General features: G+C 37.9%; 1 protein-coding gene across 5 annotated transcripts in view; it reads right to left on the bottom strand.

The window, feature by feature from the left end:
* The window catches only part of dgkg (diacylglycerol kinase, gamma), a 517,080-nt gene that overhangs the window by 324,036 nt on the left and 168,337 nt on the right, over positions 1-24,707 (bottom strand). For 4 of the 5 annotated variants that reach the window (XM_073046856.1, XM_073046859.1, XM_073046858.1 and 1 more), the window contains 2 exons: positions 22,223-22,285; positions 19,123-19,371 (listed from right to left, as the gene is read on the bottom strand). In XM_073046856.1, the coding sequence (XP_072902957.1) occupies positions 19,123-19,371; positions 22,223-22,285 (312 nt within the window). The remainder of the gene's footprint in view (positions 1-19,122; positions 19,372-22,222; positions 22,286-24,707) is intronic. The other variant, XM_073046861.1, reaches the window with a different exon arrangement.

Genomic DNA, 24,707 nt, shown 5'->3' with positions numbered 1-24,707 from the left:
TTGATGAGATTGGGGCCCTAGACAGTGAGTGTAGGAACTAGATCCATGCTACATGGACAAGTAACACAGAGAAGTCTGTCATCCCACACCACGAGGTTCAAGAGTAACTATTTCCCATCAACCATTCAGCAAAACCCTAATCACTATAGCTTAGCAACACTAAAACAGCCTTTTTAATATACAGAACTATAACTAACCAGGACTGAGCCCATTGTTCTTATCAAACCACCTACTACATCCTGAACAATAAACTGTAATCCAATGAAAACAAAGTCTTTATCCCACTAACAGACCAGACTACAGATTTTATAACTAAAATCTGCTGATTAATATAATATTTGACATGTTCATTTATACCCTCTGCCCAGGATAGAGATTATATTTGCAAACATTTCTGGAGGAAAACACTTCAGCAAAGTGGATTTAACTGAGACCTACCCACAGATAGTGATGGAAGAAGATTCCAAAGTGTTTCTCACCATAAGCGCTCACAGATGGCTTTAACACTATAATCTGCTTATTTTTATAGCAGCATCTGCACCTGCACTCTGACAGAAAACTATGGACCAGGTGCGGTGAGGCTGCCCGGGCACTTAGTATTATCTGGGTGATACCACTGGTTCTGTAAGGATGACAGGGATTTCCCCAAAATTGCAAGGCAGTGTTAAAAAGATTAGAAGATTATGGGCTCAGAGCACAGTGTGAATTCTTTAAACCAAGCATCACTTACTGTGGTCACACCATTGATGCCCAAGAATAACACAAGCGTGCTGAGAAAATTCAAACAGTGGTGGATGCCCCAGGACATGTCACAGTTGTGGTCCTTTTTAGGATTTGTCAATTACTATAACAGGTTCCTGTTAAACCAGGCTACAGCACTCCACACTTGAACTCATTACTACAGATCAGGAATGGCATTGGACAAAGCAGTGTGAGGTGGCTTTCCAAAAGACAAAGGAAATGGTGACGTCAGACACTGTACTCACACATTATGATCCACATCGTCCAGTGAAGCTTGCCTTATGCTATAGGTACAGCCTTGTAAAATATCGTGAGCAATGGAACTGAACACCCCATAGTCTTTGCATCACATTCTCTTATCACCGCTGGGAAATATTATGCACAGATTGACAGAGAGGCCATGAGTCTGATCTGGAGTGTAAAATGGTTAAACCAGTACTTGCATGGGAGTGAGTTTCCCTTCTTACTGATCATCAACCACTGGTGTCCATTTTGATCCACAGAAGAGTGTTCCACTATAGCAGCAGCATGAATGCAGAGATGGGCCCTGTTCATTGGATGACACAATTACGAGATCGAATTCAAGAGGATGACTAATCATGGAAATACTGATGGATTGTCCCATTTACCCTTGGTAAAGGAAATAAACTGAAAAATTTACAAAAGAGGATATTCCTCGTGATATAATCTTCCTAACGTAAATCAAAAGTCTCTCTATTACAGCAGAGATGATCCAAAGGGAAACCAGAAAAAGACCTCACACTGTCTCAGGTCTATGTAGCCTGATGGCTGAAACGTGCAGCAGAAATCCCACTTATCCCATTTTTACCAACACAGAGATGAACTTACCCTGAATGGAGGTTGCCTTATGTGGGGATTGTAAGTTATTGTACCATCCAAACTGAGAGCTAAAATGGTGGAGGAGCTACATGCCAGTCATCTAGGGGTGGTCAAAATGAAAGCTCAAAGCATGGTCTGGTGGCCTGGGATAGATAAGCAACTTACCATGCAGTATTCGGGATGCCAACAAGTCCAAAAGAAAGGTGTTCAGAGCTGTCAGAACCACTTCTGCAGTCTCAGAATCAACCACAACAAAGGGGACCCCAGAACCTAAGATTACTTCACAGCCAGGTCTCATCTGCCAAGCAGAGTGATCTCCCTTGTCAGGATATACATACATACACACATAAGTTGTATAAATTATATACTGAGTTGGAATTTATAGCTAAGCAGGGAGGAGTGTTATTTAATATTTCAGTAATATTGTAAATATATTGTTTGATTAAGTATTCTTTGTTTATATAATTTATTACAGATTATATGTAAAAGGACATGAATGGCATACATCATCACGATATGTGTAAGCCTTACTAAAGTAAAAATAATGAATCAGACACACATCTTCCAGTTACGTACTTTTCTTTCAATAAGTTTTATGTTTTAGAGTTATGAAGCTTAATAACCTGTGATGCTACTGCAAGTAATCAGAGTCTAGTTTATAGTCACTGACATACTGTATATCGAGAAATTGTTACACTGCAATACATAAAAACACTAAGGTACAGGAAGAAATGAAAAAAACTGCAAAAAGAGCAAAATGTGCAGTAGTGTTTATAGGCCATTTAGAAATCTGATGATGGGCTCTCCTGTGATAACCATTTCCTGGTAAGAGTCTTTTTACCAGCCACCAGCAGTATATTCATTAAATATTTACCTCTTTTCAAACATTCTTGAGGTATATACCCAAAGTATATGGTCTTACTTTCTAAGGGTATTTCATGTTTAAAAACGTCTTGTAGGGCATTGTGTATCCCACTCCAACAGTCTTTGATAACGGGGCAATCCCAGAAAATATGGTAATGGTTTGCATTTTGATTTCCACAATTTCTCCAGCAAACAGGGAGGTTACTATCATAATGGGATTTCTGAGAAGGTGTAATAAAATATCTTATCAAGTTTTTCCATTCAAACTCCTTCCTTAAATGCATGGATGGAAATTACAATGGACATTTACAAAATGGAGAGGATAACAGCATCTGTTAATCATAAGTTGGAACAATTTGATTCATACTGGGAAAAATGGTTTAACTACACAACACTTCATAGACCTGACTTTATTCTCACAAATCAATGAATATGCTGTATATAAAAAAAAGATCACTCCCTACTTGTACATAGTTTTCTCCTTTTACTTGTTCTTTCTTTCCTCTCTTTTCTATAAATGTATACCTCAGATAAATATTATGTAGAGATTTGTGGCAAATATGAATATATGATATATGTACAGTACCTGAAATACATCTTATGGAAATGTTTGCTTGATGATGAAAATCAATAAAAAATAAATTACAAAAAAAATCTGATGATGGAGGGAAGAAGCTGTTTCTAAAATATTGAGTGTGTATCTTCAGGCCTTTGAAACTCCTCCTCCCTGATGGTAGCAATGAGAGGAAGGCATGTCCTGGATGATGTGTCCTTAATGATGGATACTGCCTTCTTGAGTCATCATCTATTGAAGATGCTTTTGTCGGTGGGAAGGCTAGTGCCCATGATTTAGTTTACAACCGTCTGCTGCTTCTTCTGACCCTGCATATTGGCATCTCCATGCTAGAGAGTGATGCAGCCAGTCAGAATGCTCTCCATGGTACAGCTGTAGAAATTTGCTAGTGTCTTTGGTGACATACCAAATCTCCTCTAACTCTTAATGAAATACAGCCACTGGTATGCCTTCTTCGCAATTGCTGGGCTCAGGAGACATCTTCAGACTTGTTGACATGCAGGAACTTGAAGCTGCTCGCCCTTTCCACTGCTGACCCCCCCAATGAAGGTTAGTTAGCGTTCTCCTAACTTTCTTTCTTGAAGTCCACTATCAGTTCCTTGATCTTACTTGAGTGCAAGGTTGTTGTTGCAATACCACTAAACCAGTTAAGTTGTCCTCACTCCTATATATGCCTCCTCATCACCATCTAAGATTCTGCCAACAATGGTTGTGTCCTTGGCAAATTATAGATGGTGTCTGAACTAGGGCTAGGCACACAGTCATGAATGTGGAGTAAAGCAGCGGGCTACACACACGTCCTTGAGGTGCACCTGTGTTGACTGTCAGCAAAGTAAGTTCTTCATTTCACCTGTACATAAATGTACTTGTCCACATGATAATAAACTTGATTTTGACATTACCTGGAGAATCAGAGGTAATTAATAGTGCCTCTAAAAATGAATTCATTTGGACAGCTGCATTGTCCATTTGCCTCATCCCTTTCTTTCACCAGAGCTGGATGGGGAACAATTGGGGTTTCAGAATTCACTGTTTTAGTGAAGGTAATAAGTTATGAAGTGACTGAAGACTCAATGGTGCCAAAGTCCCATCATCCTTATTTACTCCAAGCAGAACAATCTTAGCTTTGGCTAAAATCACTATCATCATCCTGCATTTCCAATAAAAAGCAGCCCAGACCCTGATGGCCGGACTAATTCCTGGCCCATTTCCAAATTTCCTAACTCTCCAGCACCCTGAAACATATCAACACTTCTAGACCTGTGTCAACTTTCCCACCACTTCCTACTTAAACCTCTCCAGTCAGGTTTTCGTAGTTCTCCATCCACTCCAAATTAAACCCTGGATGATATTTTTGCTAACTGCAATATGGAACATTGTTCCTTTTTACTGCCTTCTGGATGATTGACAGTGTGCCTACCATTCTACTCTTCTACCCTTCAGAATGGCTGATTTAGACCAACAACTCTTAGTCCAGCTTAAAAGTTGGATAACTAATTTAATGCACTTATGAAAAGTGATTATGTCTCCATTATGTCATCTTCATGTCATCTTCAGATTTATAAATTTGCTACATTGTCCATGGATTGAAAGGGTTGCCACAGGCACATTTTGCAGAAATCCAAACAAACCACACTCCAGCACCACCCTTTCACTTGCTTACACTGTTAACAAATTAAACACTTTTACTCCCATGCTAAAACAAGCATGGAACTCAGCACTACTTTTACTCCCATGCTAAAACAATTCACTGCCTCTGAACCTAGTTCCAACAAGCTTAAGTAATTTTCTCTAAGTCATGGGAAGACTGAAGTCAACAAAAGGCAGCCCCAGACCAGCTTTACAACTTCATAACTCCACAACGACGGTGATATCCCAGGAGGGACAGCTTGTGGTCCATTAGCTCCGCTGACTTAGCATCATCAAGGCCTGGCAAGCAGAGCATCTGTTTGGCGTGCTCAGACTCTGATATGTCTGTATAAGGTGAGTTTTCAACGATTGGTTTTTATCATGTTCTCGTGGGTGATCAAGTAGACTCACCACTCTCGATGCTGTGGAACTGCTGAGCAACACTGTAGAATTTGGTGTGGTCCACTATGATTCCCCGCAGCGCAAATTCAGCCTCAGCTTGTACAAACCCAGCAATGGCATTTTTCTCCCAAAACTCCAGCAGTTTCAAAATTACTGCATTCCCCATCATGTCCAATAATTCTACAATCGTCCTGGAGCATTGGGGTCACCAATGTAGGCTTTCGCAAATAAAATGACATTTAATGTTTAAGAAAAACCGTAGCAACTCATTTATTGGAATCAAAACACTGAACGCAAAGCATGGTAACAGGACTTCATGTCATTACATTATCACATCAGACCAGCATCTTAAAGTGAACCCCAACTCAATGTCAGTGGTTGTGAATTATGTACATCTCCACCAATAACATTACCCTACACAATAAACTAAACTGACACCACCATTTCCCCCCACATGATAAAATAAAGGGTATATGTTGTGCCACAGGAATATAACAAATAATGGGACCTGCAGTAAGTCCAATAACCCAACTTTCAATAGCATCGTGCTTGATCTGACCTTAACCTTAACTCCATTTCCCAGCCCAGCCCCTAGAATCCTTATTTCTCCAGTTGTCAAAAATCAGTCCAACTCAGCTTTGAATACGCTTTGTGGGCCAGATTATGCCAAAGATTTGCAATCTGGGGAAAGAATAAACGACTCAGTTTACTGATAATCTTGATTTTAAGCAACTGACTGACCCTTCATTTTGAGATTATATCCAATAGTTCATGACTTCAATAGGGGAAACATCCTCAAATGTTACATCTGCTCACATGAACATGTTTCCTGCTTCCTGTATTTTATTCAAATGGCCAACTTTGAGAAACTGAGGACTGGTAGGAAATTTCATATTGAAAGACATCATACTCTGGTCTTTACATAGCATTCATGGATACTGCCAAACAAAAAGTCAATGAAAAGTGACCTGGAACCTTGGCCAATTATCCTTTTCCTAACCCTAAAAATGCTGATAACAATGATGTTCTTCTGTTGTGATCAGTATATTGAACAAGAAAGTGGGATGACAGCTTCTTAATTTATGACGCACTTAAAGCTCTGCAAATGTTCTTTCACTCCAGCAGTGATATATTGACTCACACACAAAAAAAGGACGGAAACAGGCACTTTGGCCCATCAAGTTTATACTAAGTAAATATCTAAACAAAGTTTGCACAAATGTTATTTTTAATTTCCTCTCATGTCTACCATTCACCTGCTTCAGGATCAATATATAGTAGTCAATTAACCTACAAATCCACACATCTGTGAAATATGGATGGAAACCAAAGCACTCAAAGGAAACACACAAGGTTACGGGGAGAACATGCAAACTCCAAATGGACAGCACCCAGGGCGGGAATGGATGGAGTCAGTTGAGCAGAGAGTGAGTAACTCACGATGTCACTGAGAAAGAAACAAACTTGCTAACTCTCTGAATTGTGTACTTCAGTAAGATATGTGGATTGAAATGAACCATCAAAAAAACATCAAAGACTACTTTTTGAAGTAATTCAAATTGGAACAACAATTAGTGACGAATGTATAAATCTTACTGCACTTGAAAAAAATTGCTGCCTGTGTGCATAATATTGTGTTAACTCAAAACTTTTAAACATTCCATTGAACTATTATTATGTTCCATACAGTTTAACCACTACATACAAACTTTTCACTTAACAATATTGTGCTCTACAAAATCCCTTATTTTCTTAAATTTATGAAAAAATGAACTGTTTATTAAAAATAGCAAGAAACCACTTCATTTAAATTATTACTTCTAAACTACTCCAAAATATTAGCCCTCTGTGATTTGCTGTACTCAGTTTACTAAGAACTCTCTGTACATGTTGCAATGTTTAAACAACATAATTAGTTTGATTACTTTGAAATTGAAATGTCACATTGATAACAAATTGTGTATTTGACCTGCACTATGTTCTCTAAATAGTGGCACTGAAAAGTTTCACAATACTTAATGATTTCTAAAGTATTAATCATGCATGCTTTTTAATTTAAGAGGCAAACAAGAAATATTACCACAGTTTAAATCATCCTTAAATTAACAAGAATGCCTATTAACCAAAGTGTTGCAACTCATGTTCAAACAAATTTTGAAAACACTTCACAACATTTTAATTAAAAATTTTGATCCTCTTTCAGAACCATTTACTACATTTCTGATAAGGAAGTGATTCATTTTTCCGCAGAGTTTCTTTAATCCTTACTCCCCCATTGAGATTTCGATTCCCCGATTATTCATTTCTGCTCAATCTGGCTGAGGATATGAGTAATATTCAGCAGGTGCTTTCAAATTCAACTTGCAAGAAAAGTCACTCTTGCTGAGATCCTGAAACCATCTTGCATAAGTGTACTGTGACCTTGACATTTGGGCAGATGGGAGTTTGTGACTAAGCAAAACCTCCCTTGCTTCCGTATGTCTGAATATAGTGGCCCTTTGGTAACACACCTATGATTTCCACATCCATGCTGAGATTTAATTAAGATGTTTATGGAAGGCAAACCTGGTGAGGGAATGAAAGTTTTAATTAGTGCCGTCAAACAATTACACGTGATTCCAAGCTGTACTTTGGTACCAACAAAGATCAAATCCATCCCCTTCGACAGCTCACCAGTCAGCCTTGCCAAGCAAGCAGTTTCTGACAGAGTCATGCCTTCTGATGATGGACAGTTAATAACATCCCTGCAGATCATGACCTGCTGAGCAACACAGAATCTAACAAGGAGTATCAATATTCATCCACTGTGCAAACACAGCAGACTGAGTACTACTGCTGAATTTAAATAAACTTCAATATTAGTAAACCAAGGTAGTAAAATGCCTAGCAAGGATTAGAACTGAGATGTATTAACTTCTGTAGTGCATATATTATTGTATTATTTCATTACATTTTATCCTTCAATGACTATTTTGTAGGATTTACTTGACCTTTTTAATAAAGTTTGTCGACTTAGAAAGATAGGGCTTTTACTACTGCCATTTTCACAATTACCATGAAAATTAAGTTTGTACTGTTAAGCTTTTTTGATAACTTTTGAGAACGTCTTTTGAATATATTTTCCTCAATATGCTACAAAACACCTTATTCTAAAAATTAATAAATTTCTGTTCTAATAACAAATAGCAAATTTAATTTTACTTTCTCTTCTAAATTATCTAAGCACAGAATTCTGTTATCTAAATTATTTCTATGGCACAGTAAATACAATATTTTAATCCCAAAAAAAATTTCAAATCACTCGCAATTTAAGTACCAAAGCAATGAAGAGTGACATGAGTGGAATGGTGGTTACTGTGGAGTGGGTGCAATTAGCCTTGGTCAGTAATGTAAAGGAAGCTCAGAGTAGGTATAAAAAAAGACAAACTGGGTAACAAATTATATATTTAAATGATATACAGAACAAATGAGAATACTACCAATGGCACTATAGTTCTATAGAAGTATATCAGCTCCAAATAGTTATTGACAAAGGAATTCATCCAGTGTATGCAATGAACAAAATCAGTGCAGACACCTAGTTCAGATAACAGAATTCCTTCATACAATGCTATTGATGATTGCATCCTTCAAATCTTCATTTGCATTGTAACCTTCAAGAGATCATTGATGCCTTCAAATCCTTTGCAGTTCCTAACTTGCTGAAGTAGTAAAATCATTTCATTTTCACTCCCGGCCATTTCTGGCATCTCCAAGCCTAAACGCTCAAAACTGTAGTGAGTAAAACAATTCTGAATAGTTTTACTGCTTATTTCTCACTAGCGATCAGTGACAAAAATTGCTACTTTTTGAACATAAAAGACACACAACTGACGCTATTTAAAAACCGTTTGTTCTAAGGATACTAATGTGTGTCTAATGGCCACACTAGTGCACATGACTGACACTAGCTAGAAGCTGTCCGGTAATAATCACCTACTCCAATTAAGCAGCATAGCATCCCAGATAAAGAAAGGAAAGCCTTCCAATTTTCTTGATTATGTTTTGTTCTTTAAGCATTGTCCCAAATAAGCAATTGTCTGATTAACTGATGACTCAGTTAACCAGGATCCACAGTAGTAATTCTGATCTTGAACTTCTGGTTGCCTGCCATGATAATTTTCTATCTCATTCCCACTTCTGATCTCTCTGAATTGGACCATTTTTATTTTATATTTATACATTCAAAATCACTATTGCAACAAAGCTCCAACTCACATGGGCAACATTCAGTCAGAATATTATTACAGTGAGGATTGCCTCTTAAAATACCTACTTGCACATACTGAGCCTTTTGGGTCTAGATTTTTGATCTAATAATCCTTCCTAACAGAGACTGTTTAAACAGAGTATACTGGATGCTGCAACACATCCCTTCTGTCTGCACATGACCAATATCACACTCCATTCCTTTCATAGTCATCTGTCTATCTAAAATTCTCTTAAATGTCCCTTTCATATCAGTTTCCATCAGAACCGTGGCAGCCTGTTCCAAACACGTTGTGCTCTGTATAAAACTTACCCCACACATCTTCCTTAAACTTTCTTCTCTCACCTTAAACAAATGTCCTTGAGTACTCATGGCCTTCCCCACTGTAGGGATAAGGCCACGCTTAGCTTAGAAGAACACCTTTTTTCCGTTTGGGTAGCTTCCACCCTGATGGCACGAACATCAATTTATCAAACTTCCAGTAATGCCTCTCAACCACACCCCTTTCACCATTTCCTATCCCTTGTCCCTCTCTCATATTATCTCCTAGCCTGCCCATCACCTCCCTCTGGTGCTCTTCACCCCTTTTTTTTCTTTCATCCATGGCCTTCTGTCTCTTTCTCCAATCAACTTCCTAACTCTTTGCTTCATCCCTCCCCCTCCAAGTTTCATCTATCATCTGGCACTTCTCGCTCTCTTCTCCCCACCTTTCAGATCTACTCCTCAGCTTTTTTTTTTCCAGTCCCGCCGAAGGGTTTTTCAGTCCAAAACGTCGACTGTACTTTTTCTGGAAGAACTCAGCAGGCCAAGTAGCATTTTGTGTGTGTTCCTCAAGTATTTGATATTTCTACTTTTGGAAAAGAGACTTTGATCGTTTACACCAACTATGCCTCCTCTAACTTTATAAACCATGATCAGCCTCTGACACTCCAGGAAAATAACCCGTTTGTCTTCCTTGTCCTTATAGCCCGTGCCCTCTAATCCATCAAGCTAAACTTCCCTCTATCCTTTCCAAAGCTTCCCTATTCTTCCTCTGATACTGGTATAATTATAACAGTTCATTATTATAATTCTAGATGACTAGAATTATAAAAATACAATGTTATTATACCAGTATTGGCTAGCTTGAAAATGCACAAATTAGTTAATAACCACAGTCAATAAAGTAACTATTTCAGGACAGATGCAACCTTAAAAACATGTGTAAAACATAATCTTCAACTATCATGTGTGTGAATAAATGAATTGAATTCCTAGTTCTTTTTTGGTGTGGTACATATTGCAGTAATATGTACATCAATTTTTTTTTCAGGACCGGACAACTAACCACTGATTACTAGCGCCTGGTGATTTTATAGAGACTAATGGTTGCATCCTGTATGCAAGGCAGGTTTGTCCTGAGTTTTGCAACCGTAGACTGCAATGTCCAAATCAGAGGTGAGTTCCAGGCCCCTGACTTCATGCAAGGATTAACTGGCAGAGTAGTGCAACCTCATTCATTTGATTTAAAAGGTTAATGTAGCTGAATAGTTTGCTATCTTCCTTCATTTTACTTAATATTCATATATTCAAAATTAATTTGTAGAAATGTAAGTCGCCTTTTAATAATTTCTGGATTTTTCTCCTTTCCTGGAAAGGTGTAATAATAAGAGTTGTCGTGATAGGAGATTTTAATTTCCTAAATATCGATTGGTATCTCCCTAGAGCGAGGGGTTTAGATGGGGTGGAGTTTATTAGGTGTGTTCAGGAATGTTTCTTGACCTAATATGTAGATAAGCCTACAAGAGGAGAGGCTGTACTAGATTTGGTATTGGGATATGAACCTGGTCAGGTGTCAGATCTCTCAGTGGGAGAGCGTTTTGGAGATAGTGATCATAATTCTATCTCCTTTACAATATCATTGGAGAGAGATAGGAACAGACAAGTTAGAAAAGTGTTCAATTAGAGTAAGGGAAATTATGAGGCTATCAGACAGGAAATTGGAAGCTTAAATTGGAAACAGATGTTCTCAGGGAAAAGTACGGATGAAATGTGGCAAATGTTCAGGGGATATTTGTGTGGAGCTGTGAGTAGGTACGTTCCAATGAGACAGGGAAGTTATGGTAGGGTACAGGAACCGTGGTGTACAAAGGCTGTAATAAATCTAGTCAAGAAGAAAAGCTTACAAAAGGTTCAGAGAGCTAGATAATGTTAGAGATCCAGAAGATTATAAGGCTAATAGGAAGGAGCTTAAGAAGGAAACTAGGTGAGCCAGAAGGGGCCATGAGAAGGACTTGGCAGGCAGGATTAAGGAAAACCCCAAGGCATTCTACAAGTATGTGAAGAGCAAGAGGATAAGATGTGAAAGAATAGGACCTATCATGTGTGATAGTGGGAAAATGTGTATGAAACCGGAGGAAATAGCAGAGGTACTTAATGAATACTTTGCTTCAGTATTCACTACAAAAAAGAATTTTGGTGACAGTGGTGATGACTTGCAGAAGACTGAAAAGCTTGAGCATGTAGATATTAAGAGAGAGGATGTGTTGGAGCTTTTGCAAAGCATCAAGTTGGATAAGTTGCAGGGCCCGGATGAGATGTACCCCAGGCTACTGTGGGAGGCGAGGGAGGAGGAGATTACTGAGCCTCTGGGAATGATTTTTGCATCATCAGTGGGAACAGGAGAGGTTCTGCAGGATTGGAGGGTTGCGGATGTTATTCCTTTATTCAAGAAAGGGAGTAGAGATAGCCCAGGAAGTTATAGACCAGTGAGTTTTACCCTCAGTGATTGGTAAGTTGATGGAGAAGATCCTGAGAGGCAGGATTTATGAGCACTTGGAGAGGTATATGTGATTAGGAATAGTCAGCTCGGCTTTATGACTAAACACATTGATGAAGGAAGAGCAGTAGATGTAGTGTATATGGATTTCAGCAAGGCATTTGACAAGGTACCCCATGCAAGGCTTATTGCGAAAGTAAGGAGGCATGGGATCCAAGGGGACATTGCTTTGTGAATCCAGAACTGGCTTGCCCACAGAAGACAAAGAATGGTTGTAGACGGGTCATATTCTGCATGGAGGTCGGTGACCAGTGGAGTGCCTCAGGGTTCTGTTCTGGGACCCTTACTCTTCGTGATTTTTATAAATGACCTCGATGAGAAAGTAGAGGGATGGGTTAGTAAGTTTGCTGATGACACAAAGGTTGGAGGTGTTGTGGATAGAGTGGAGTGCTGTCAGAGGTTACAGCGGGACATTGACAGAATGCAAAACTGGGCTGAGAAGTGGCAGATGGAGTTCAACCCAGATAAATGTGAAGTGGTTCATTTTGGTAGGTCAAATATGATGGCAGAATATAGTATTAATGGTAAGACTCTTGGCAGTGTGGAGGATCAGAGGGATCCTGCGGTTTGAGTCCATAGGATGCTTAAAGCAGCTGCAACGGTTGTCTCTGTGGTTAAGAAGGCATATGGTGTATTGGCCTTCATCAATCATGGAATTGAATTTAGGAGCCGAGAGGTAATGTTGCAGCTGTATAGGACCCTGGTCAGACCCTACGTGGAGTACTGTGCTCAGTTCTGGTTGCCTCACTACAGGAAGGATGTGGAAGCCATAGAAAGTGTGCAGAGGAGATTTACAAGGATGTTGCCTGGATTGGGGAGCACGCCTTATGAGAATAGGTTGAGTGAACTTGGCCTTTTCTCCTTGGAGAGGCAGAGGATGAGAGGTGACCTGATGGAGGTGTATAATATGATGAGAGGCATTGATCATGTAGATAGTCAGAGGCTTTTTCCCAGGGCTGAAATGGTTGCCACAAGAGAACATAGGTTTAAGGTGCTGGGGAGTTGTCAGGGGTAAGTTTTTTTTACGCAAAGAGTGGTGAGTGCGTGGAATGGGCTGCCGGCAACGGTGGTGGAGGTGGATATGATAGGGTCTTCTAAGAGACTTTTGGATAGGTAGATAGAGCTTAGAAAAATAGAGGGCTATGGGTAAGCCTAGTAATTTCAAAGGAAGGGACATGTTCAACACAACTTTGTGGGCCGAAGGGCCTGTATTGTGCTGTAGGTTTTCTATGTTTTTCCTATAGGGAAGATTAAAGACTATTTACTTCCACAAGTGAAAGGTGCAGATGGGTGATCTGAAAGAAGTATACAACATTATGAGAGGCAGAGGGTATATAGTCAATTTTTTTTCTTGATTTGAGGTATCAAAAACAAAGTGGGAATAGGTTTAAGAAGAATCAGCTTTATAGGGATCTGGATATGTTTTTAAAAAAAAATTGTAAGTGCTGATGTCTGGAGTGGGCTGCTAGATGTGGTGGTGGAATTAAGTGCAATAGTTATGGTTAAGGGTTACTTAGACAAATAGAAAGAACAAGGTATAGAAGGATGCAGTCCTAATGAAGACAAAAGGGATTAGTGGGGATGGGAAAAATGTCAGCATGTTTGGGATGGGGTGAAAGGCTCTATGACTCTATAAATCCCTTCCGTGCTGTGTTGGTACATTAGGAACATATTCAGCAACATGGAAAACTATCCAGTAATGCCTGAGAGATAACCAGCCCATCAATGGCTGGTTGGAGTTTTGTTGGGAACACATCATGTCGGTCACCAAACACTGACTGAAGATCTGTACAGCAGAGATGAGAGATGAAGAGACAGTGGCTCAGTAGTTAACAGAGCATGCAATCAACAAATACTGATATAACTGAAGTCAGTGGAATCAAGGGGACGATATCTGGCTGGTTGGAGTCATGCCCCAAAGGAAGGTGACCGTGGTGGTTGGACATCTCTTCCACAAGACTTCATTGCAGGTGTTTGATGGGAGATAAGAACAATAGGAACAAAACTGGTCACCTGCCCCCCCCCCCCCCCCTTTACATCATGGTTCCAACCATTTTCAGCTACTTCATCAGTGTCTTTCTTTCCATCTTAAGGTCAGGAATGGAATGCTCCCAACAACTGAGCAATCAATTCCATTTCCAGATTCTCAGAATACAGAGCATCCCATTCAGGCATGGCTAATTCATGACATTTGTAGCACACAGGTGCCAGTTGGTACTTCTGAACAGAACAGCCCATTTGAACTCCACTCTCTAGTCCAAATTAAATCTTCATTTCCTCTACCACTTGTACTCTGGACCAACAGTGTATACAAGATGGATTTTAGCAACTCAACAAGGCTTCATCAACACTTCCCCATGAGCAACCTCTGCCACCCAGAGGGTCAAGGACACCAGGAAAGAGGAAACAACACTATCTCCAAATTTACCCCCAAATCACACACCATCTGGAGTTGCAAATATATCAGTGCTCCTTCATTGTCACTGTGTCACAAACCTGGAACTCCAAAGCAGAAAGCTCTGTGGGAGCTAACTCTATGAAATGAACTGCGGTGACTCTAGGAAGCAGAGCATCGCCACCTTCTCAAGGGTAATTAAAAGTGGAAAACACATGCTGACAACCGACAGCACCTCCTGAATAAAAAAGAAATACACTGCATTCTATGTCTGGACCTGCACCTCTATTAAATATGGAAAGATAAGTTTAACCTAACTATGTCATAAACGTGGAAACACAACCACTGCTTAGTGTAATTCATTCAGTAGTGTTGATTTATGTAACATCTTTCTTTACAATAGCTGTCTACATTACCATTCAAATAAGAACAAATTGTATAACAACTCCTTTCTCAAAACATTAATCATTTATGCTTTTTTTTGCAATAATAGCTATTTCACATTTGTCAACTGTCATGTAGTTTATTTCAACATCTTTCTTCTGGGAGAAGAAAATCAAAAGTAAATCATTGTTGCATATTTATCTTAGAGTAGGGTCACAAATAATGAGCAAGGCTACTAAAGCCTCACAATGTTTAAAATTCTGCAATGGCAAAGTTCGTTCCTGTGACGGTCTTTAAGATTTGACAGTACAAACCTCTACATTGAAGAGAAACAAATCTCTACACTCACAATTGGCCAATATCAATTAGACCTTAAAGAAAGATTTGTTTTTTATGTATTTCATGTTGCAATGTAACAACATTAGAGGAAAGATTCAGATTTGGTTAACTAGACTATATGTTCAACATACTTGTTTTTCCTTGGCAAAGGGCATCATCTGTACTGTGAAGTATTAGAGCTCCAATAGTTCAATTATGAAATCATTCTGGCTTCTTTCCCAAGCTTAAATTAACTGGGTCTGGAGGCAATGCGAATGACATAAAAAAAGGGGCATGAAACAGTTGCTTCCTGCAACAATCACACTTTTCTTCTGCAAGCTGGCTGATGCTGATAGAATTTATAAAGCTTGCAACAAATTCTGAAGGAGTTATAAAAGTACAACTGTTTAGAATTTGACAGTCTCATTCTAGCGCATAGAAAAGCATTAAGAATGCAGCAGTCCAAATTGCCAAAGATTTTGTCGTTGTACCCCAGATGCAAATTCAAAGTCCAACAATATGCATTGTGAAGCATTAGTGGTATGTGTCTGGATCATAGGAAGGCTTACGGCCAGAAAAATCCAAGTAAGACACCTGGATTACGAAAAAAAATGACATTCACTCCCTCAGAAAAATGGCCACTTTAACATTCTTCAAGACTGAAGATTGTTTATGATCATACATCAGTACACAAGTGTAAAGGAGAAAAAAATGTTGGTTACTCTGAATTTGATTTAGCATAAAAAACACAATAAACAATATGATAAAAACAAACACATAAGATTAGCTTATATACATGGACTGACTGAAAGAGACGCTAGGTACAGGAGTATTTGCACATAAGGTGACTGACTGACAGGAAATGATAAAGCTGTGGTGGTGGGGTGAGTTAATGGGTGGAGGTGTTGATCAGCTTGACAGGTTGAGGGAAGTAACTGTTTTGAGTATGATGGTCCCAGCATGAATGCTGCATATCTTCTTCCCCGATGGGAACTGGACAGACATGATGGGCTTTCTTGAATGTGGATAATATGTTCTGGGGACCATAAGAAGTTATGCAAGATGTGCACTCCCAGGAGTTTGAAAGTTTCCACTGCTGTGCCACCAATGTGAAGTGAAATGTGAGCGGTGTGATATTTTTCTGAAATCGATAACTACTCCTTTGTCTTGTTGATATTGAGGAAAAGACTATTTGCCTGGCACCAGGCCTCAAGATCTCACCATTATTGGTGACGAGCCCCATCACTGTCGTTTTGTCAGCAAAATTGACAATGTTATTGCTTGGGTGTTGGGCCGTACAAAATCTTGAGACAAAGGCAGAGGTATTGAAGTTTTTAGAGTGGCAGGTCACATTTATTTTGAAGCCAGTGCAATGGAATTATTTTGAAATATTTAGATCCAAGCACTAAAAATGCAAAACACAATATAAAAAAAAGCTGAAATCTCTCTCCTTAAATTTGTCCTTGGGTGCCAGATGAAGCAGTTTTCAATATGTATCATTAGGATTAGTCCAATATTACAGAGAGATTTATCCAAACATACCTTTATAAAAGATAAAATTCTGATTATGCAAGACTCATCAGGACTAATTCAACAGGCAAATCAAACATGACTTAAATACATTAGCAAATAATTCCAGGATACAATAAACCCTGGGCAATCTTTAGGAAGAAAGAAGTGCTTAAGAGGAAGATGAGCTTGATCAGAGATTTACTAAAATGTAATAAAAGCAAAGATATAGAAGGTGCCTAGTACAACAACAGAGCATATGCTGTGAAAAATTACAATGCAAACAGACTTGAATCTAAGAATTGCGGCTATTCTCTAAGTAACACGAAATAAGAACTAAATATGCCTCTTCAATTACTTTCCAAATAAATTAAGCATAATTAGTCAGATGGAAATCAATGCTCAGATTAAAAACAAATAAGTTCATGAGGATAAATGATGTTGAATAAAGTAGCTTTGGAGGCCCCTGCATTCTGCAGGAGGCTGATCACTTCAAACAATGGATGCACCATAAGACCATAAAGCAGACTAATGTCTTCTCAAATTTAAATAAAAAAGGTAAGATGCACGCATGGATATCTACATTGGAACACAACAGAATCAATTAGAATTTGTTTTCAAGGTGATGGAGAAAAGGCAGGAAGATGGGGCTGAGAAGGAAAACAAATCAGCCAAGATCGAATAGTGGAGCAGACTTGATGGGCCAAATGGCCTAAATCTGCTCCAATATATTATGGGCTTATAGTCAATCATCACAAATAAGCCCAAGGAGAGTCCATACAGCTACAATCAGCATGGTTTCAGAGACTTAACTTCTCTGAGGGATTATCAATCCAATGAGAATGTGGAAAACCTTTAAATTTGCAAGGTTCAATTTGTAACACTGTTAAGTAACTCCAAAAGGTGAGATTCAAATTAATACCTTCCAGCAGATAAAGATAAAGGAAGTGGTTTAACAGGAGGAAGAAATAATAAGTACTCATTAGAAGAGTGTTGGCCAAAGCAGGAAAATCACCTCGTGAGGCACAGTGTAGAGTGGGACCGTAACTATCTATAATTTAGAAATAACATGAAAGTTACTGAGAAGTAAAATGAATTTCAGAAAATACCAGAAAACAAAGTGGACAAGAATGGCAAAGACATGTAAGCATATTTAAACAAAAGCTACAAACACAATACAGAAACTGTTGATTATATTTTAACGAAGATTGATATTATGTTAAATGTTATCGGAAATGGCCAATGTGGCATGGAACAAATGAAACTTGACAGGAATCTTTTTGGTGGGAATACAGCTGTCAGGAAATTCAATGAACAATGAATATAGTGATTATACCAGACAGGACTATTGGAGGCAAAAATGCCAGAATAATTTAAGACAAAATGTTCAGAATATTTGAATCAAAGTGGCTAACTTCATTCACAATTTTCTGTCTACCCGATTTAGTTCAATTAATTTTGTCAAAAGTCAATCATGCAAACTTGAAAGGCAAAATCATGTTGGTGCTTTTCATTTACAGTTTATAAACAAAATTTGGTTCATTAGCCAAAAAGAAGTTCAAAATGCCTTTGTTTACAGCACTGAAAGCTGATCATCTTCTGTGCTGCCTATTAGTCTCAACAAGTAGCAAATGAACAGAAACAAACTAAATAATTAATTAAAACAGAAATAACAACCAATTGTTATTTATTCTAGCTAATAAAGAACATTTTGTATTTAATTTTCACATGTTGCTTATGACCTCCAGAGTAATTAGTAGAGGCATTCTATTTAAATGTGTAAAGTTATAGCTATATACACAAGTGAACAAAGTTTTTGCTACAAAGGAATCTTCAATTATAAGTGATTACTTTCAATTGCAACAAGAGTAGAAGTAGTGATATTCAACTGTTTCTATTGCAGCACCCCTTGCAAATACTGATTCATTCACTAGACACCAGACACCATGCTAATATAACATCCAAAGGTAGTGTCTGCTAAGCAAAGAAATACAGGCCATCATTATATTAAAATAAAGCAAAGTTACAAAAATAATCTATTTCAACAACATATAAAGGAAAATGCACACATTCAATTATCTGGCAAACAATGAATCAAGAACTTCAATTTTAAAGTTTCACAGACTATGGAGAGTAACAGTGGTTTTTAATATTATCACTGTTTTAATTACTAAGACTTTATGAAATGCACTGAAATGATAAAAATCCTTAGAAACTTCATGTTGGGTTTGTTGATTTTGGCATCTTAATCAATTCCCATTTCCTACAGCTCACACGGAAGATCAAGTTTAAAAATAATAATAATAATGAACACAGCATTTCTGGTAAATAAATTTAATCTGACAGATGAACAAGCACTGAATCCTTTGCAAAATCTGAAAGGAAGATGAAAGGACTACCTGGAGACTGAGAGTTAAGCAATGAGGCAGAGGAAATCTTGAAGGAGCCAGAGAAGTTATGAGAAAAGTGAGCAGCAGCAGTGGATTTCTGAGAAGAAGACCGAGAGGAACCAGGAGAGTAAGTTGCTGTGGCAGCAGCAGCAATAGGAGCCAAGCTGGGAAATTGCTGATCGGTGAGGTTAACCTGGGAATTCCTTCCATCTGGAGAATGTCTTCTCATGGCATTCAGAATACTTTTGCCATTAATTCCTGCAGTATTAGTGCAAAGATAATAAAGATTAACATAAAACAAATGAAAGGTTAAAAATTTTCATTTTTAATCACCTGAAGGTGTTTAGAAATGAATAGCAGTTTAGAATGAAATAAATTAGTTGCAATAAAGCCAGGTAGGTCTGACTTTTCTCCCTTCCTTAGCTCATATTGCAGCAATATTGGAAAAAAGATTTACAGGAGGACCTTGGTTGGAGGAGAATCCCAGCACATTTCTTATTTTTTACCTTAAGAAACAAAGTGGAAGTGTAAAACTTTCTTCAGTGGTATCTCTAAATGTCAATGTTCAGTTTATGAATCTATGTCAATAATCCACGGGGTAACATTATGTTGGTCAATCCTATTCTTAACTGGAAATTTCATACATTTCTTTTTGGTAGATTTTACTTGTGATGACCATGATTGGGAATCCTGTCTAGTTTTTTTCCCCCGCACAGTCCTAATCATCAGGCCCTGCCCTCCTGGAAATGAACTGGACTTCAGTCCATTCAGTCTGTGAGTTTAATCTATTTGTTTCATCAACAAATCAACAGCAATGGAAGTGCCAGTCTTTGAATCCTCAAATGGCATGCATTTTAATCAAAAATCAGATTTTTGCTTTGGAAGATACAGATAAAGTAGTTTTCATGGATGAATTTGTAGTTAGACTAAATATAAAACATACTTTTGAAATCTCTTTAGTATCTGTAATTAGATTTAACTGATGAATACCTTAATTAAATTCTGGCTTCTCAATTAAGCATTTTATTTGTATACTTATTCTAAATGCACAAACATAGGATCCAGCAAAATAAATTTACTGGTGCAAGTCATAAAGAAGTTCAATAATTCAAATATCAGATTAATGATAAGATAAAATGCCATGTTGAGGACAAACATTTCTGCCTCGGGATAGGATAGAACTGGGTCATAATTGATCAAATGCTTCTTGAACTGTGACTTCAGCTGACTGATTGCAAATCAACTTTGGTCACAGAAAGAAAAACTTAGTATTTTCAAAGCAACACACACAAAATGCTTGCTAGAAGAACTCAACAGGCCAGGCAACATCTATGGAAAAGAGTACAGTCGATATTTCAGCCAGAGACCCTTCATCAGGACCCTTCACCAGTCCTGCTGAAGGGTCTCGGCCCAAAACCTCATCTTATTCTTTTCAATAGATGCTGAGATGCTGCCTGGAATGCTGAGTTCCTCCAGCATTTTGTATGTGTACTGCTTGGATTTCCAACATCTGCAGATTTTCTCTTGTTTGTAATTGTTTTTACAATCCTGGGCTGTCCTACAGTGGTTTTCAGCTGACTGATTACACTTCAAAATGTGCTTAATGTTTTAATTTAGGAAAGGCATAAGCAATTTGTGCAAAGCAAGGGGAATAACACTTTTAGTTATGTTAGCTGGGAAGTAAATAATGGTCAGGACATCAGGATAATTAACAGTCTTCTACTACAAGACAATGTCACAAGGATTTTTTACATTCATTTTGGAGTAGACTGGGCCATAGTTTAATTCTCATTGGAAAGTCTACATTGCTAATGTTAGTGTTCCATCAGTCCAAGATTGGAACAATTTAAACCCAATTTAAACCGAAGCCCATGGGTCACAGTGCATGGCTGAACTAAATATCCATGGCAGCCCAGTCTGTTTTACCCGCCTCTTAGAGGGCAATATTTAGTGACTAAAGACTTGAAAGAGAAAGAAAACAGAACACCACACAACATATTTTAAACAGGTAGATTTTACAGTAATGCAGTTCACTACAGGAGGACATATTATACAACATATTCAACATCACTCAGCACAGACAGGTGCACAAGAAAATACTGAAATGGAAAAGATTCGACCCAGAATTACTTATCTCTGTCTTCCACTCTGCCAATTATGTTTTAAGAGGTGATTGTAGATTTAATACAAGAAATGAATACTTCTGCAAGTTCATTCTACAATACTATTAATATAATTTTTTAAACACTGCAAGAAGCTTTATCATTTGTAAGAGCATAAAGAAAATATTAGGGAAATAAGCAAAAGTTTGGATAGCAGACTTGTAGAGAGGGAGACAGAAAAGGACATGAAAATTTAGAGATTCATGTCCTGGCATTTGGAGACCCACTTGCTAATTAAGGAATGATACATTTTAAAGATGCAGAAGTTACAAATATCAGATGTGTGCAGATAACTCAAGGAAGTGCATGGTAGAGGACCGGACAGGACAAAAACAAGGAAGGCAAAAGACCATGAAGAAATTAAAAAGAAACAAAAAAAAGAGGTTTATAAAACAGAGGCACTGCTTGAGTATGAGCTCAGTTGTGATCTGTTTGAGGGTCACCAAGCACAGAAGCCATGGGTAAATTAGATAGGACATTGGCAGCAAAGTTCTGAATGACCTCAAGTTTACTGAGCTTTGAATGAAGATGGACAACTGGGTGTGTACACATCGGAATATACAAGTCTGCATACAATGACTGTATGAATGGGGGTTTCAGTGGCACATGAACTGAATTAAGTAATATTACTGAGCAGGAAATTAGGCATGAGATTCACCGCTTTACTCAGACTATGAAGGCGAGGTTATGAGCAGTCAAGCACAGTTTCAGGGAGCTGCTAGGGATAGTGATGGAGTTGCTAGGGAAGTAAGCAAGTGATAGGAACCCAAAGACAATGGCTTATTCTTGAAAATGTTTATTGTGAGCAAAACATGTAAATGATATGATAACATGCACAATTCTATCTCTGTGCCCATAGTACAACTAGGCACAAACCTGGTATATAGCTAACATGCACAAAGGTAAAAGAACAATAAGTTCAATGGAAAGAAGGATGCACGATGTACCTGTAATAGGAGCACATGCTACTTCTGTCTGGAAGGAGATGCCAGAATCTAGAGATTTTGGTTCTATAACAAACAATAATTAAAAGCAGTTTCATTTAATCACTAAATGCTGCATGACTTCTTTAATAGATTATTACATATTACTAAAAAAGATATGCGAGAAGTTACAACAATGTACACTACCAAACTGAATAAATTCTGTAATCAAAAGGCTGTTAAATGAGCAATTGCAGTGAACAATGTCCGAAATACAGCACAATTCCTTGATTTCGATTGGGGGCATAACATTAACTACCCCAATTAAAAGGCCTAAATATTGGTGTGGGCTTTCAAATGCAAACACTTCTTGTCCAGAGTACCTCTGTCCAAGAATATTGATAATATAAGTTGATGTAGAAATCTTATTTTAGGACATCTTTAAATAATCATGGCTAATTTATAAAACAAAATTGTATTTTAACTTCATAGGGTAGTAAATCTTTGGACTACTCATCCACAAAGGCTGGAGAGTTTCAGTCTTCAAGTGCAAGCAAGTTGGAGATGAACAGAATTTTAGATAATAAGAGAATCAATGCACAAGAGATTTGTGCAGAAAAATCCTGCAGGGATAAAACATCTTTACACAATAATAAAGATTGCCAAGGGGCAGCCAAATGACTCAATGCTCTTATCTTCATTTGACAGTCTCAAAGTAGAGGCTGGCTTCCTAGTAAGAACCAGCAGACCGCTATACCTCACTCACCATATTCAAACGAAGCCTGAGTGCTAGAATGGTCGATGCGCCCAAATCTATGCTAGAAACAACCAAATGTACAAAATCAATCTGAAACATTAATTCTGTTTCTCTTCCCACAGATGTGACCCAATTTGCTGGGTATTTCCAAAAATTTGCTTTTGTTTTAAATTTCCAGCATCTGCACTTTTTTGTTTTTCTTTTAAACTTTTGGCCAATGTTAGCTGGCAAGAGTCCATAGCATCAGCTTCCAATGTGCCTCCAGGGTGACGTGCCATGTAAGATCCAGCATTAGTTGGGTTCCCTTTCACATCAATACTTCCTCAATTTTTGTATGAGGAGTAATTCATAATGAATCTGTAAATTCAAGGTATTTCTATATGCTATTAAATTTTAGTAGGAGCCTTAAAGGTAAGTACTTAATGTCATTGGTAGCTGCGTGGCCAAGGGGCTAATGTGTGGGATGATCTCAAGAGGCATTGGGGCCATTGTTTCAGGCAGTACAGGTTGAGTACCCCTTATTTGAAATTTCAAATTCAAAAAACCCCAAAGTTTGTAATATTTTGAGCGCTGACATAACATCACAAATGGAAAATTCCACAATGCGCTGGGAAGTTTCCCAGGCGATGCACAGGTATTTGCATGCCACAGACAGTTCTGAGAAGTGACCTCACATATGTAATGAACAAAAGTCAATGAAAAATAGAAAAATCACTGCATAAAGCAAAAAATGAAGATCTTGGTCGTGTATTGAAAGTATGGATTCATCAGTGTCTGAGTGAACATATGCTGCATAACTGTATGTTGATCATGAAACAACCTATTCTATCACAAAGAACTGAACATTGAAGGCAATTGTGAATTAAACAACATTACATTTTTAAAGATTTGTGGTGGTAGAGCATCTGCTGATCTCAAAAGCAGCAGAGAAATTCATTGATGAGTTTGAGAAGATCATCACTGATGAAAATTTAACATTCTGAATGGCTACACCAGTGCAAATACATGATGAACAAGTACAAGACAAAGACTGCTTACCAGTAGAACATAAATGCAGTTGGAAATGATGGCAATCCTAAACTGACCTCATTATTTATCCCCAAATCCAAAAATATTTGAAATCCAAAACACTTGTGGCCACAGTAAGACACAAGTATGATACAATTGAGCCACTTCCTAGCTAATGTTAAATTATTAAAGATTACTTTGATTATCCCTTGCACTAGCTGTTCTATGTAATAAGTGATTTCCTAAACTCTATTTAAGGTTGCTTTCATCCAATGTGGAGGAGTAAAAAAGAACCTCAGGCAACAAATTTTCAAAGTTGAAGAAATTTTATTTCAGCTGCAATTGCCGAAGAAATATGTTAAGCAAATGTAGCACTCAATTTGTCAAGGTTAAAGATAGTTTCAACAGAGATAGGTGGCTCAGTAAATTTAAAGAAAATTTCCAGTGCTTAACTATAACCCGAGGACCTGAATTCTGTTTTAACCATACAATCTAGCTGTTTTACATAGATTGTCATTCTCGTGGACCACTTCAAAAGCATACATGAAATAAAAATACTGCAGTCTCAATTCAGAACATTAATCAAAATGGAACATACTATCATCCAAAACACAAACTACAAAGTTGTATGGCCATTTAGTTGGACATCGATTTAAAATTCGCCCAGTATTTATTATGTTGCTGAAATTTTCAATGTTGTATGTAAACCAGTTTATATGTCCTACATAAATAAAATTTCAGTAA

Source organism: Hemitrygon akajei, chromosome 5 (assembly GCF_048418815.1).
Source record: "Hemitrygon akajei chromosome 5, sHemAka1.3, whole genome shotgun sequence".
Classification (NCBI taxonomy): domain Eukaryota; kingdom Metazoa; phylum Chordata; class Chondrichthyes; order Myliobatiformes; family Dasyatidae; genus Hemitrygon; species Hemitrygon akajei.
This window is presented reverse-complemented; position numbering and strand designations above follow the sequence as displayed.